The 16,060-nt window shown below is 44.5% G+C and overlaps 1 protein-coding gene across 4 annotated transcripts in view; it reads right to left on the reverse strand.

The window, feature by feature from the left end:
• LOC126100127 (phosphorylase b kinase gamma catalytic chain, skeletal muscle/heart isoform) overlaps positions 1-16,060 on the reverse strand; it is a 138,487-nt gene that overhangs the window by 112,099 nt on the left and 10,328 nt on the right. For all 4 annotated transcript variants that reach the window (XM_049910661.1, XM_049910660.1, XM_049910659.1 and 1 more), the window contains one exon: positions 4,462-4,582. In XM_049910661.1, coding sequence (XP_049766618.1) covers positions 4,462-4,582 — 121 coding nt within the window. The remainder of the gene's footprint in view (positions 1-4,461; positions 4,583-16,060) is intronic.

Consider the following 16,060-nt stretch of genomic DNA (forward strand, 5'->3'; position numbering starts at 1 on the left):
AGTTGCACAACATGCAGTCTATAGCACACAGTTTGAGTTGTAACAAAATGTCCTGTGGCTGCATGAAAAGCACTATTCAACATGGTGGCGTTGCTGTCTGGATTCCTACAAGACGTAATCTGTAGGTAGCAGTCATCCACTGCAGTAGTTGTCCTTGGGTGGCCTGAGCGAGGCATGTCACCGACAGTTCCTGTATCTCCTCCATGTCTGAACGTCATCATTTTGGTTCACTCCAAGAAGCCTGGACACTTCACTTGTTGAGAGCCCTTCCTGGCACAAATTATCAATGCGGACACAATCGAATGATGGTATTGACCATCCAGGCATGGTTTAGCTACAGACAACCCAAGCCGTGTACCTCCTTCGTGGTGGAATGACTGGAACTGATCAGCTGTCTGACCCCCTCCATCTAATAGGTGCTACTCACGCATGGTTGTTCACATCTTTGGGTGGGACTAGTGACATCTCTGAACATTCAAAGGGACTGTGTCTGTGATACAATATCCACAGTCAACGTCTGTCTTCAGGAGTTCGGGGAACTGGGGTGATGCAAAACTTTTTTTGATGTGTGTATTTGTAAATGCGGAGAAAGCTTTGGCTATGTTGGCTGGAATGCAAACTTAAAAATTCTGAAGTTATCAGAGATAAAATTGTTGTTGTTGTTGTGGTCTTCAGTCCTGAGACTGGTTTGACGCAGCTCTCCATGCTACCCTATCCTGTGCAAGCTTCTTCATCTCCCAGTACTTACTGCAACACACATCCTTAGTTTATTCACATGTACAGAAACCAGGCAGCAGTTATAGGAGGCTAAGTACATAAAATGGAAGCACTAGTTGAGAAGAGAAAAAGACAGGTTTGTAGTGTATTCTTGTTGTTATTCAATCTGTACCTAGAGCAAGCAGTAAAGGAAACAAGGAAAAATTTGGAAAGGGAATGAAAGTTTAGGTAGAAGAAATAAAAACTTTGAGGTTTTCTGATATCATAATTCTGTCTAAGAATTGGAAGAGCAGGTGAACAAAATGGAGTGTGTTTTGCAAAGAGGTTATAAGCTGAAAATCAACAAAAGCAAAGCAAAGGCAATGGAATACAATAAAATTCCACGATGCTGAGAAAATTAAAGAAGGAACTGACACACCAAAAATAGCAGATGAGGTTGGCTATTTATGCAGCAAAATAACTGTTGATGAGTGAGATAGACATGACACAAATTGCAGACTAGGATTAGGGGTTGTGTCGGGTGGAGTGGGTGAAGGGGGCTACACAGGGAAAAGGAGGAAGAGCTGTGGAAGGATGACTGGCAGCTCAGAGGAAGAAAGTAAGTGTGTGACATAGGAATGAGGAAGCGAGAGGCAGCTGACACACAGAATAGGAATGCAAAACACACACACACACACACACACACACACACACACACACACACACACACAGGCAGCAAGTACATGATGACTGTACCACGGAGGGGTGGACTACAAGGCACTGACAGACCAGTATGAGGGGAGACAGTGGGTGGGGAAGAGTGTGTGGGTGTAGGATGAGCCAATTTAGGTTACTGTGGCATGGTCGAGATGGGTGTGGGCAGATGATTAGAAGAGACTGAGGCCAGGAGGATTGCGGGAATGGAGAATGTGCTGCAAGGGCAACTCCCATCTATAGTGCTCGGGGAAGGATCCTGATGGTATGGGTTGTGACACACCTATTGTACTCCAGCACACTGCGCTCAGCAGCATGTTCCACTGCCGGGTGGTCAACCTTGCTCTCTGCCACAGTCCGGCTATTTGGTTGAGAGGGTAGCAGGTTCATGGTCATGCCCACATAAAATACTGTGCAACACTTGCAGCAGAGCTGGTATGACACGATTGCTTTCCGCAGGTGGTCCTGCCTCTGATGGGGTAGGATAAGCCCTGACGAGACTGGAGGAGGATGTGCTAGGAGGGTGAATCAGACAGGTCTTGCATCTCAGTCTTCCACAGAGATGTGTCACATGTAGTAAGGGGTTGGGAGAAGGAGTGACACAGGAATGAATCCAGATACTGTGTGGATCTGATTGGTGGTGGAATACCCAATTAAGAGGAATGGGAAGGATTGTGGGTAGGATGTTCTTCATTTCCAGGGACAATGATTGATAGCTGAAGTCCCAGTGAGGGATACAGATCAGTTGTTTCAGTCCGGGAGTGATGCAGGGAGTGCTCTTTTGCAGCTGGTTTGTGGTGATGGTGGTGGTGGTGGTAGCAGGATTAGGGGAGGGTGAGAGTATGGTGTGGAAAATCTGTCTGTGGACTGTATTTGGGTGATAGTATCTGTTGTGAAGGCTTCTTGAAATCTTACTGAATACTGGGCAAGGGAATTCTCAATGCAGAAGCACTATCTATAGGTGGCCAGACTTTATGGGAGTGATTTTTTTTTTTGTATGGAAATGATGATGGTTGTCAAAATAAGGTACTGCTGATTGTTAATTATGTCGCCATCTGACAAAATGAGGTCAAAAGGTGAAGCTATGGGAGAGAAGGTGTTGAGGCCGTGGAGGAATGAGGATAGGTTGTCTTGTTCTTGGGTTAAGACATCATCAATGAACCTCAACTAGGCAAGGGATTTGGGATTTTGGGAGGCTAGACTGATGCAGCGGGCTGCCATGCCCACTGCTATGTCACAGATTTGTTTGTATATCTTCCCCTCGAAGAAGTAGTAATTATGAGTATGCTATAAATTATATGTATAAGGAATGAGGTGATACATTTGGAGCCTGAAGGATGCTGGAAGCAGTAATGTTTGATAGCAAGAAGGCCATGGGCATGGGAAATATTGGTGTATAGAGAGGTAGCATCAACAGTGACGAGTACAGATCCGTGAAGTAATGAGGTCGGAATGGTCGAGGATTGGTGAAGGAAATGATTTGTATCTTTAATATGACAGGCTAGGCTATGGGCAATTGGTTGGAAAGTAGGTTACCAAGAAAGGAGATCGTTTCAGTTGGACCACACTAACCAACTACAATGGGGTGTCCAAGATTGTTGGGTTTATGGTTTTGGAGAAAAATGTCAAAAGTGAGCATGTGGGGCCTCACTGGGATGAGGAAGAAGATATATTTGAGTGAAATATCCTGGAATAAGCATAAGGATTTGAGTAAGTACTGGAGGTTATGCTGGACTTTTGTGATGGAATTACTGTGGCAACGCTTGTAAGCAGTCAGACAATTGGTGGATACCTTCTGTCAGGCAATATCTGCAATTCATCACAACAGTGGTGGAATCATTGTCTGCAGAGGGGATGATTAAATCAATGTCTGTCTTGAGGTTGTGGATGGCTGTTCTTTCTTGCGATAAGAGGTTAGTATTCTTGAGATCTGGGGAAGGATGGCAAGGCCGAGTTGGAAGTATGGAATTACTGGAAGGTAACCAGGGGATGATATGAGATGGGAGAGGCAAGGTTCACTGTTGAGATTAAATTGGCTTTGGTCGGAGGGGTTGGTAGTAAACACATTTTTCCACTGAAATGATCAGGAGAAGGTGTGTAGATCTTTCACTCGCCCAGAATGATTTAGGATTGAAGGTGAATGTGACTCAAACTTCTGCAGATAGAGGTTTCTGGTCGATAAGTTGACAAGAGTGTTTTGGGTTCATTTAGGTTCTTGGTTTTGTTGGAGACTAATGAGGCTGATGGGAAAGTTCAGAAAGGCAGGGTCTGAATGCTACAATAGGTTGACGAGTGGGTTCACTGTGGGAAGGAGAGGTGTTAATGGTTAGCTGAAAAGTTGAAATTCTAAGTTGTTTTGTGAGACATGTTCACAAGGCACAACTGGTAGAGCACTGCTGGAGAAAGGCAAACATATCGGTACCATATACAAGCAATGCACTGCACTTTGCATTATGTGAAAAAATTCATTTCCGGTATAGGTCTATTGCTGATTTGGACAAGTGCAGGTTGTTACCACTGTCATTTCTCTGGTGGTGTTAATGCCAATGAGACCAACACCTACCAGACTAATAAGCACCTACAGATCACAAGCAATGTTACAAATTTTATTTAGTAGTCGTGCAGGGCTAGTAGTAAGAGACTTAACCTAGCCATCTGTTCTTTAACCATTCAATGAAGACCAAAGAAATGTGTCACATGACTGTCCAAGAGTTGGTCTCAAATGCAGAATAAGTTTTCACAATGTGATGCTCAATGTTAATAGGTTTGGAGAAGAATTTCTCTCGTGACACTCTGTAAAAATAAAGGAAATTTCTTTGCTTTGAAGACTTTTTCCATCACACTTCACTTGCACAGTGTCTCACTTTTGGCATGATTATTTTATGTTTTTGCTCTACAGATTATTGTTTTTGTATCAGTTAATGTAAAGATGATATGAGTGGAATAGGTTTACTTTTCTTCTAATAGGATATGATACATCACACGAATATGCCAGCACTAAAAGAGAATTATTTATCAAGGATAATTAAGATTAAAAATACTTATACATACCTTGTCTTCTTCTCCGAGAGTGCCACCACTGAAGTAAGGTAATCGAATAGTTCACCATTCTTACACAGTTCGAACACCAAAAAAATGAAGGTGCTGGATTCAAAAACATCATGCAGCTCAACTGTGGATGAATACAGATAATCACTTTCATACCAAAACAATGGATTTCAAACAGTAATGAATAAAATAACTGATGACAATTTTTGAGACTTTATCATGAATAACAAAAGTAAACATGTACAGAAGATATCAATATTTCTCTGCCTCTGTCCAAATAATAGTATCAGGTTAGCTTTTTCCAATTTACACCAATAAACTACAGACATTTTACTGAAGTGCTGCAGTATTTAAAACAACCATCTCAACTTTAGCCTTAAGCAACTTTATGAAACCAAGGAAAACGAGCAGGTGCGAAATTTAACCCATCATTATCCAAACCGAGCCCCAGAGTGTTAACTGTGCCACCTTTATTGGTTGTTTAATGACCTGCACCAATATGCCTTCTCGAGAGTAAGTTCTCTGTTTTTCTTTAATTGGATCCTAAATTAATTTGTGTAAATGCAAGTGACAGAGGCCATATTTCAACACCAAGAGCTGCTGATAAAAAATTTATTTGTGGACTACTGATTTCAATCTTCTGATCATATTCAGGTATCCTGTGTAACAACAGAGAGAACACATATGGGACATCTATCTTACCGCACTAGTTCAGGAGTGTTAAGAGTCAATTTTGTGTTACATTATTAACACATTCCGGTCACTGGCCATAGAAATTATGTGCAAAACTGTGATTTCCCTAACAGTCAGTGCTCAAAGAATCTTCGAGCATGGCTTTCCTGATTGCTACATCAAGATGCTTTATTTCTGAGCAGTAATGACTTGAAGTCAGTTGTTCACTCTTTTAGTGCTTTGGAGAGCAACTAGATGAATGTCTCTGTTTCCATAATGTCCATAGATGGTAGTTTGGTTGCTTACGGGAGCTGACAAGCTGTTATTGGCACCTGATCCGCAGTGGAGGGACCCCAGCCTCCACGAGTAAGCTGCTCACAGGGCTACTTCGAAAGGTTCCTGTTATGAGTCGGACACTGCAGTGCTGTTATCAGATCCAGTATCCGCAGTGCTGAGGGCAATGCCGAGCCATATGCTAGACTCCAATAACTGAGACAGGGTTGTATCAGGGCTTTACAAAGATGCAGAAGGGTAGAGTGATCTGTGCCGCAGCTGGTGTTACTGAGGCATCAAAGTCTATTAAGGTGCAACCAGTACTTTCACTTATGCTGGTGAAGATGGTGAATCCATGTGAACCGAGACTCTAAGACAAATCCTAAAAAGCAGTAAGACGCTGTCACATTGAATAGCTGGTCGTCGAGGTAAAGTTCAACTTGTGGGTGGTATGATGTCGACAGAGTGCATGACGTGAGTCTTGGTGGCCGAAAACCAAACGCCTTGGGTGAGGGCCTATGCCTGCAGTTTTTCTTAAGGTGCCTTGCAGTCGACTTCAAGCAACACCCACATTAAAGGAGCAACAGTAGAGGCAAAAGTCATTAGTATGCGAGGAAGGTCATATTGAGGACCCCACAGCTACTGCTAGACCATTGATAGCTACTAGAAAGAGAGAGACACTCAATATAGAGCCCAGTGGGACCCCATTCTCTTTGATGTCTGCTTGTGTCTGTATATGTGTGGATGGATGTGTGTGTGTGTGTGTGTGTGTGTGTGTGTGTGTGTGTGTGTGTGTGTGTGTGCGTGATTGTATACCTGTCCTCTTTTCCCCCTAAGGTAAGTCTTTCTGCTCCTGGGATTGGAATGACTCCTTACCCTCTCCCTTACAATCCATATCCTTTCGTCTTTCCCTCTTTCCTGAAAATTCTAGCTTTCGCAACCAACAGCTGCTTCGTCAGGAAAGAGGGAAGGAGAGGGAAAGACGAAAGGATGTGGGTTTTAAGGGAGAGGGTAAGGAGTTATTCCAATCCTGGGAGTGGAAAGACTTACCTTAGGGGGAAAAAAGGACGGGTATACACTCGCACACACACACATATCCATCCGCATATACACAGACACAAGCAGACATAAAATGTCTTGTATCTGTGTATATGCGGATGGATATGTGTGTGTGTGCGCGCGAGTGTATACCCGTCCTTTTTTCCCCCTAAGGTAAGTCTTTCTGCTCCCGGGATTGGAATGACTCCTTACCCTCTCCCTTAAAACCCACATCCTTTCGTCTTTCCCTCTCCTTCCCTCTTTCCTGACGAAGCAGTCGTTGGTTGCAAAAGCTAGAATTTTGTGTGTATGTTTGTGTGTCTATCGACCTGCCAGCGCTTTTGTTTGGTAAGTCTCATCATCTTTCTTTTTATATATATATATATATATATATATATATATATACCTAAAAACAAAGATGATGTGACTTACCAAATGAAAGTGCTGGCAGGTCGACAGACACACAATGGTACACACAAAATTCAAGCTTTCGCAACAAACTGTTGCCTCATCAGGAAAGAGGGAAGGAGAGGGAAAGACGAAAGGATGTCGACCTGCCAGCACTTTCATTTGGTAAGTCACATCATCTTTGTTTTTAGGTATATTTTTCCATCATGGAATGTTTCCTTCTATTATAACCATATATATATATATATATATATATATATATATTTAAAAAGAAAGATGATGAGACTTACCCAACAAAAGCGCTGGCAGGTCGATAGACACACAAATAAACACAAACATACACACAAAACTCTAGCTTTCGCAACCAATGGTTGCCTCGTCAGGAAAGAGGGAAGGAGAAGGAAAGACAAAAGGATTGGGTTTTAAGGGAGAGGGTAAGGAGTCATTCCAATCCCGGGAGCGGAAAGACTTACCTTAGGGGGAAAAAAGGACAGGTTTACACTCGCACACACACACATATCTATCCACACATACACAGACACAAGCAGACATTTGTAAAGGCAAAGAGTTTGGGCAGAGATGTCAGTCGGGACGGAAATGCAGAGGCAAAGATGATGTTGAAAGACAGGTGAGGTATGAGCGGCGGCAGATTGAAATTAGCGGAGATTGAGGCCTGGCGGATAGCGAGAAGAGAGGATATGCTGAAGGGCAAGTTCCCATCTCCGGAGTTCTGACAGGTTGGTGTTAGTGGGAAGTATCCAGATAACCCGGACGGTGTAACACTGTGCCAAGATGTGCTGGCCGTGCACCAAGGCATGTTTAGCCACAGGGTGATCCTCATTACCAACAAACACTGTCTGCCTGTGTCCATTCATGCGAATGGACAGTTTGTTGCTGGTCATTCCCACATAGAACGCTTCACAGTGTAGGCAGGTCAGTTGGTAAATCACGTGGGTGCTTTCACATGTGGCTCTGCCTTTGATCGTGTACACCTTCCGGGTTACAGTCCTGTAACCCGGAAGGTGTACACGATCAAAGGCAGAGCCACATGTGAAAGCACCCACGTGATTTACCAACTGACCTGCCTACACTGTGAAGCGTTCTATGTGGGAATGACCAGCAACAAACTGTCCATTCGCATGAATGGACACAGGCAGACAGTGTTTGTTGGTAATGAGGATCACCCTGTGGCTAAACATGCCTTGGTGCACGGCCAGCACATCTTGGCACAGTGTTACACCGTCCGGGTTATCTGGATACTTCCCACTAACACCAACCTGTCAGAACTCCGGAGATGGGAACTTGCCCTTCAGCATATCCTCTCTTCTCGCTATCCGCCAGGCCTCAATCTCCGCTAATTTCAATCTGCCGCCGCTCATACCTCACCTGTCTTTCAACATCATCTTTGCCTCTGCATTTCCGTCCCGACTGACATCTCTGCCCAAACTCTTTGCCTTTACAAATGTCTGCTTGTGTCTGTGTATGTGTGGATAGATATGTGTGTGTGTGCGAGTGTAAACCTGTCCTTTTTTCCCCCTAAGGTAAGTCTTTCCGCTCCCGGGATTGGAATGACTCCTTACCCTCTCCCTTAAAACCCAATCCTTTTGTCTTTCCTTCTCCTTCCCTCTTTCCTGACGAGGCAACCATTGGTTGCGAAAGCTAGAGTTTTGTGTGTATGTTTGTGTTTATTTGTGTGTCTATCGACCTGCCAGCGCTTTTGTTGGGTAAGTCTCATCATCTTTCTTTTTAAATATATTTTCCCACGTGGAATGTTTCCCTCTATTATATATATATATATATATATAATAGAAGGAAACATTCCACGGAGGAAAAATATACCTAAAAACAAAGATGATGTGACTTACCAAATGAAAGTGCTGGCAGGTCGACAGACAGACAAACAAACGAACACAAACATACACACAAAATTCAAGCTTTCGCAACAAACTGTTGCCTCATCAGGAAAGAGGGAAGGAGAGGGAAAGATGAAAGGATGTGGGTTTTAAGGGAGAGGGTAAGGAGTCATTCCAGTCCCGGGAGCGGAAAGACTTACCTTAGGGGGAAAAAAGGACGGGTATACACTCGCACACACACACATATCCATCCACACATATGCAGACACAAGCAGACATATTTAAAGACAAAGAGGTTGGGCAGAGATGTCAGTCGAGGCAGAAGTGCAGAGGCAAAGATGTTGATGAATGACAGGTGAGGTATGAGTGGCGGAAATTTGAAATTAGCGGAGATTGAGGCCTGGTGGATAACGGGAAGAGAGGATATATTGAAGAGCAAGTTCCCATCTCCGGAGTTCGGATAGGTTGGTGTTAGTAGGAAGTATCCAGATATCCGGGCTATCTGGATACTTCCTACTAACACCAACCTATCCGAACTCCGGAGATGGGAACTTGCTCTTCAATATATCCTCTCTTCCCGTTATCCACCAGGCCTCAATCTCTGCTAATTTCAAATTTCCACCACTCATACCTCACCTGTCATTCATCAACATCTTTGCCTCTGCACTTCTGCCTCGACTGACATCTCTGCCCAAACTCTTTGTCTTTAAATATGTCTGCTTGTGTCTGTATATGTGTGGATGGATATGTGTGTGTGTGCGCGCGAGTGTATACCCGTCCTTTTTTCCCCCTAAGGTAAGTCTTTCCGCTCCCGGGACTGGAATGACTCCTTACCCTCTCCCTTAAAACCCACATTCTTTCGTCTTTCCCTCTCCTTCCCTCTTTCCTGATGAGGCAACAGTTTGTTGCGAAAGCTTGAATTTTGTGTGTATGTTTGTGTTTGTTTGTTTGTCTGTCGACCTGCCAGCACTTTCATTTGGTAAGTCACATCATCTTTGTTTTTAGGTATATATATATATATATATATATATATATATATATATATATATATATATATATATATATATATATATATATATTCCTTACTGTCATTTCTTGTTAACAATATTAGCTTATTCCCAAGAATAAGAAGCTTTCACTCAGTTAATACTCGGCAGAAATCAAACCTGCATTTGGATCGGACTTCCTTACCTCTTGTGCAAAAAGGTGTACAGTATGCTGCTGCATCCATTTCCAATAAGCTACCACTCTAAAAAATCACAGCTGTAATCCACGCGCTTTCAAATCAAAACTGAAGAGTTTAGTCATGCGTCACTCCTTCTATTCTGTTGAAGAGTTCCTTGAAAATTGAGCTCCTTCTATTTTGACGAGAAGTTCCTTGAAAATTAAGCTTATTCTTGTTGTATTGTTGATGGCATTTACTTAAAGTTATGGACTGATTTTTTCGGGTTCATAAACATTTTATTTTTATTTGTTATTACTTTTATGTTGTAATTTCTTGTACTGACACGTTCCATGACCTTGGAGATTTGCTCCTCAATTTGGTCCTACGGAACTTGATGTGTAAATAAATGAATAAATCAATAAATAACCAAAACGGCCTTGCTGTGCTAGTACTGTGAACGCCTTAAAGCAAGGGGAACTGCAGTCATAATTTCTTCCGAGGACATGCAGCTTTACTGTATGTTTAAATGATGATGGCATCCTCTTGGGTAAAATAGTCCCCCATTCGGATCTACTGGTGGGGACTACTCAGGAGGATGTCATTATCAGCAGAAACAAAACTGGAGTTCTATAAATCAGAGCATGGAATGTCAGATCGCTTAATTGGGCAGGTAGTTAGAAAAATTAAAAAGAGAAATGGATAGGTTAAAGTTAAATGTAGTGGGAATTAGTGAAGTTCGGTGGCATGAGGAACAAGACTTCTGATCAGGTGAGAATAAAATCAAAGAAGGATAATGCAGGAGTAAGTTAATAATGAATAAAAAAAATACGAATGTGGATAAACAACTACAAAAAGCATAGTGAACGCATTATAGTAGCCAAGATAGACATGAAGCCCATGCCTATAACAGTAGTACAAGTTTATATGACAACTAGCTCTGCAGATGAAGAGATTGAAGAAATGTATGATGTGACAAAAGAAATTATTAAGATAGTTAAGGGAGTTGAAAATTTAATATTCATGGGGGACTGGAATCCGATAGTAGGAAAAAGAAAAGAAGTAGGTGAATATGGACTGCGTGTAAGGAGTGAAAGAGGAAGCTGCCTGGTAGAATTTTGCACAGCGCAGAACTTAATCGCAGTCAACTTGATTTAAGAATAATGAAAGAAGGCTGTGTATATGGAAGAGGCCTGGAGGCACTGGACGGTTTCAGGTAGATTATATAATGGTAAGACAGATATTTACGAACCAGGTTTTAAATTGTAAGACATTTTGAGGGGGCAGATCTGGACTCTGAACACAATTTATTGGTTATGAATTATAGATTAAAACTGAAGAAATTGCAAAAAGGTGGGAATTTAAGGAAATTACAATTGGCTAAAATGAAATAACCAGAGGCTGTAGAGAGTTTCAGAGAGAGCATTAGGGAACAACTGACAAGAAAAGGGGAAAGATATACAGCAGAAGAGGAATGAGTAGCTTTGAGAGATGAAATAGTGAAGGCAACAGAGGTTGGTTGGTTGGTTTAAAAGAGGGGGTGGAGGGACCAAACTGCTAGGTCACTGGACCCTCATTTTGATTAAAATAATTCCACAAGGGTGGGAGTAAAATAATCGTGACATACAAAACACAGCTCAAAGAAAGGAGAACACCACAAGAATGACAGAAGGGCAACAAACACTAAAATGGACAAAATCAGACAAGAAAACTACAGAGACACGCAAGAAACATGTAGAAGATATCAAAACAAGAGGGCAGATTACCATGGCTGGCTGACCATGAGAATAAAATGGAGAAGCCAGCCACTCTGCAAAACACATTAAAACTGCAACACTAAAAGGACTAGGGTGGAGGACACGGAGGGACAAAACTTAGATCAAATGATAAAACCCACCCTCACGAATAAGACGTATAATTAAAGCTACTGTTGAGGCATTGTCTCCCAACACCGAAGGTAGGGTGCTGGGATAGTTAAAAGTCCGCCTCAGAGTGGCTAGAAGTGGGCAGTGCAGCAAGAGGTGGACAACCGTCATTTGTGAACCACAGTGACACCGAGGTGGGTCCTTGCGATGGAGGAGGTAACCATGCGTTAGCCATATATGGCCAATGTGGAGACAGCAGAGGACAACTGATTCCCTGTGAGAGGACTGCTTGGAAGACTTCCACACAGTCGTAGTCTCCTTAATGACACACAATTTGTTGCGCATACTGTTACGCCATTCAGTCTCCCAAAGCCGAAAAACGCTGCGGCTTAAGACAGAACGCACGTCAGTTTAGGAGACGCCCATCTCCAGAAGCAGTTTTCGCATAGCCTGTTTGGCCAGCCTGTTGGCAAGTTCATTGCCTGGGATTCCAACGTGTCCTGGGGTCCACGCAAACACCACTGAATGACGGGACCGTTCCAGGGCATAGATGGACTCCTGGATGGATGCTACCTAAGGATGGCAAGGGTAGCACTGGTCAATAGCTCGAAGACTATTCAAGGAGTCAGCACACAGGAGAAACAACTCGCCAGGGCATGGGCAGATGTGCTCAAGAGCACGAGATATGGCCGGTAGCCTTGCAGTGAAAACACTACAGCCATCTGGCAAGGAGTGCTGTTCAATATGTCCTCCATGAACATACGCAGCAAAGCCTACATGACCATCAGCCATCGGTGTAAACCACTTCATGGCCCCGGTACAAGTCGAGAATCGAGAGGAAGTGATAGCGGAGAGCCGCAGGGTTAATGGAGTCCTTAGGGCCGTGCAAAAGGTCCAGAAGACTCTGCAGCCTAGGTGTACACCACAGAAGTGTATGTGAATGGGCTGTGAGGAGAGATGGTAACGGGAAGGAGAACTATGAACATGTGCAACGTAACTGAACAGTTGTGCATGTCTAACCTTCAATGGAGGGACTCCGACTTCCATTGGACTCATTCCAAAAGCTTGCGGCACTAGGTGAACGCCACAGTGGTGCACTGGGTCGAGTAAACGCAACACTGAGGGCGCCGCTGAACTGTAAATCATACTCCCATAGTCAAGGCAGTATTGAACAAGGGCTCTGTACAGCTGCAGCAGTGTAGAGCGATCTGCACCCCAGTTGGTGCTGCTCAGGCAGCAGAGGACACTGAGGTGCTGCCAGCTCTTCCGCTTAGGCTGATGAAGGTGAGGTAGCGAAGTCAACCGGGCATCTAAAACCAGTCCTAAGAATTGATACATCTCCACTACAGTGAGTGGATCGTCATTAACGTAAAGTTTTGGTTCTAGATGAACGGTGCGACTCTGACAGAAATGCATGACACACGACTTTGCAGCTGAAAACTGGAAGCCTTGGGATAGAGCCCATGACTGTGCCTTGTGAATGGCTCCCTGTAGGTGCTGCTCAGCAACACCAGTACTGGAGGAGCAGTACGAAATGCAGAAGTCATCTGCATACAGAGAAGGTGAGATCGATGGCCTACAGCTGCTACTAGACCGTAAATAGCCACTAAAAACAGAGACATACTCAATACAGAGCCCTGCAGAATGCCATTCTTCTGAATATGGGAGGGAACTATGGGAGGCACCAACTGGGACATGGAAAGTATGGAGCGACAGGAAATTTTGGATACAATTGGAAGCGGGCCCTGGAGACCCCACTCATACAATATGGCAAGGATATGATGTCACCAGGTCGAATTGTATGCTTTACTTAAGTCAAAAACGACAACAACCAGATGTTGACGTCTGTAAAAGGTTGCTCGGATGACAGACTCGAGGGACGCAAGATTATCAGTGGTAGAGCAACCCTTGCGGAAGCCACCCTGACAACAAGCCAGTAGGCCACATGACTCCAGGACCCTACCCAACCGCCAAATCATCACACGTACCAGCAGCTTACAAAGAAAGTTGGTGAGGCTGATGGGCCAGTAGCTACCCACATCAAGCAGGTTTTGACCAGGTTTGAGCACCGGAATGATGTGCTCTCCTGCCATTGTGATGGAAAGACACCATCGCACCAGATCAGGTTGAAGATGATGAGGAGATGTCGCTTGTTGTCAGATGAAAGATGTTTAATCATCTGACTGTGGGTCCTATCCGGCCCAGGAGCTGTGTCGGGGCAATGTGCAAGGGCGCTGAGGAGTTCCCACTCTGTAAATGGGGCGTTATAGGGTTCACTGTGGTGGGTAGTGAACGAGAGGACTCTGCTTTCCATCCGCCGCTCGAGAGTGCGAAAGGCTGGGGGGTAGTTCTCTGACGCAGAGACTCGAGCACAGTGCTCGGCAACTGCATTTGCCTCAGTAGATAACATGCCATTTATGTTAATGCCAAGGACACCTGTTGGGGTCTGGTACCCAAAAAGATGTCTGATCTTTCTCCACACTTGGGAACGTGACGTATGGCACCCAACGGTCGACACGTACCTCTCCCAACACTCTTGTTTCAGTCGTTTTATACGCTGGCGAACGTGGGCACAGAGCCGGTTAAAGGCTATTAGTTGCTCTAGGAGAGGGTGCTGCATACGTCGCTGTAGAGCTCACAACTTCCGGCGACCACCAAGGGACTGTCTTTGGCCGGGGGCACCCAAAAGAACGAGGGATTGCGTTTTCCGCCGCAGAAATGATTGTTGTACTGACCTGCTTAACAACAACATCGATAGCACCATGTGGGGGAGATTCAGCAGTGACAGCAGAGGTGAAGGCTTCCCAGTCTGCTTTGTTTAAAGCCCAAATGGGTAGGCATCTGGAGGCATGATGCCGCGGAAGTGACAGGTACATGGGGAAATGGTCACTACCACACAGGTCGTCATGTGCTCTCCAGTGGATAGATAGGAGAAGGCCACGACTGCAAACCGAGAGATCAATGGCTGAATATGTGCCACTTTGAAATGTGTGGGGCCACCTGTATTTAAGAGGCAGAGGTCGAATTGTGACAGTACATTTTCGAACTCCCTACCTTGGCCAGCAAGCATGGCGCAACCCCACAAGGGGTTATGCACATTAAAATCTCCCAAAAGTAGGAAAGGTTTAGGGAGTTGATAAATCAGTACAGCCAATACGTTCAGGGGTACTGCACCATCTGGAGGAAGATATACATTACAGACAGTTATTTCCTCGTCATATGTATCCTGACAGCCACAGCTTCAAGAGGGGTTTGAAGGGGCACAGGTTCACTACATACTGAGTTCAGGACGTAGATGCAAACTCCATCTGACACTATTATAGTCGCTATGGTTCCTGTAATATCCCTTATAGCCACGGAGGGCAGGGGTCCGCATTGCTGGGAATCAGGTTTTTTGGAGGGCAATGCAGAAAGCAGATGAAAAGCTTAACGGTTACCACAGATTACGTGATTATGAGACTGGGAAGGCATGAAACACTCAATGAGCCAGTCTACGCCTCAGGGTCACCGGCTGCCACCAGATGAGTACCTGTGCGATTGACATACATTGTGTCTGAGGGCCCAGTGAGATCTTGGTCCTCAGTGGACGCCAGAATCTCCACATCATCCTCGGACACAGAGCTTATAGGTAGTGGTGATGTGCCACCGCAGTTCCTTGGTACTTAGGGTCTTTTTCTATTTAGGTTTCTGTCACTGCTTCTTAGGTTTTTCCAGCTAGGAAGGCTTGACTAATTCAGTCTCAGGGACTGAGGAGGACTGTAAAGCCCTACAACCAGCTGCCTGTGGTTGCTTCAGCCACTGGCAGGTGTCAGCTTTGCCACTGGTAGGAACCTGGGACCCAAGAGGAGCAAAAGAAGACTTACACTTCTCCAGCTGGTGTCCCTGATGGTTTGGGGTGTTGCTCCTGAAGTAGGTTGTGCAGGAGCAACTGGGAGGGAAGTGCCCTCCATCATCAAAGGGGCTCTGAGAGCCAATTGTACGCGGCAGAACGAAAGATGGTAGAACCGCTGTCATAGCAGTGTAGGTTGACGTCATATGCACAGGATGTAGTCTCTCATATTTTCTCTTAGCCTCAGTGTAGGTCAGTCAGTCCAGGGTCTTGTATTCCATTATTTTTCTTTCTTTCTGGAGAATCCTGCAGTCTGGCAAGCAAGGCGAATGGTGCTCTCCACAGTTGACACAGATGAGAGGTGGGGCACTGGGAATATTGGGATGTGAAGGACATCCACAATCCCGACAGGTGATGCTGGAAGTACAGCAGGAAGACATACAGCAAAACTTCCAGCACTTAAAGCACTGCATCACGGGAGGGATATATGGATTTATGTCAC

This window comes from Schistocerca cancellata, chromosome 9, assembly GCF_023864275.1.
Source record: "Schistocerca cancellata isolate TAMUIC-IGC-003103 chromosome 9, iqSchCanc2.1, whole genome shotgun sequence".
Taxonomy (NCBI): domain Eukaryota; kingdom Metazoa; phylum Arthropoda; class Insecta; order Orthoptera; family Acrididae; genus Schistocerca; species Schistocerca cancellata.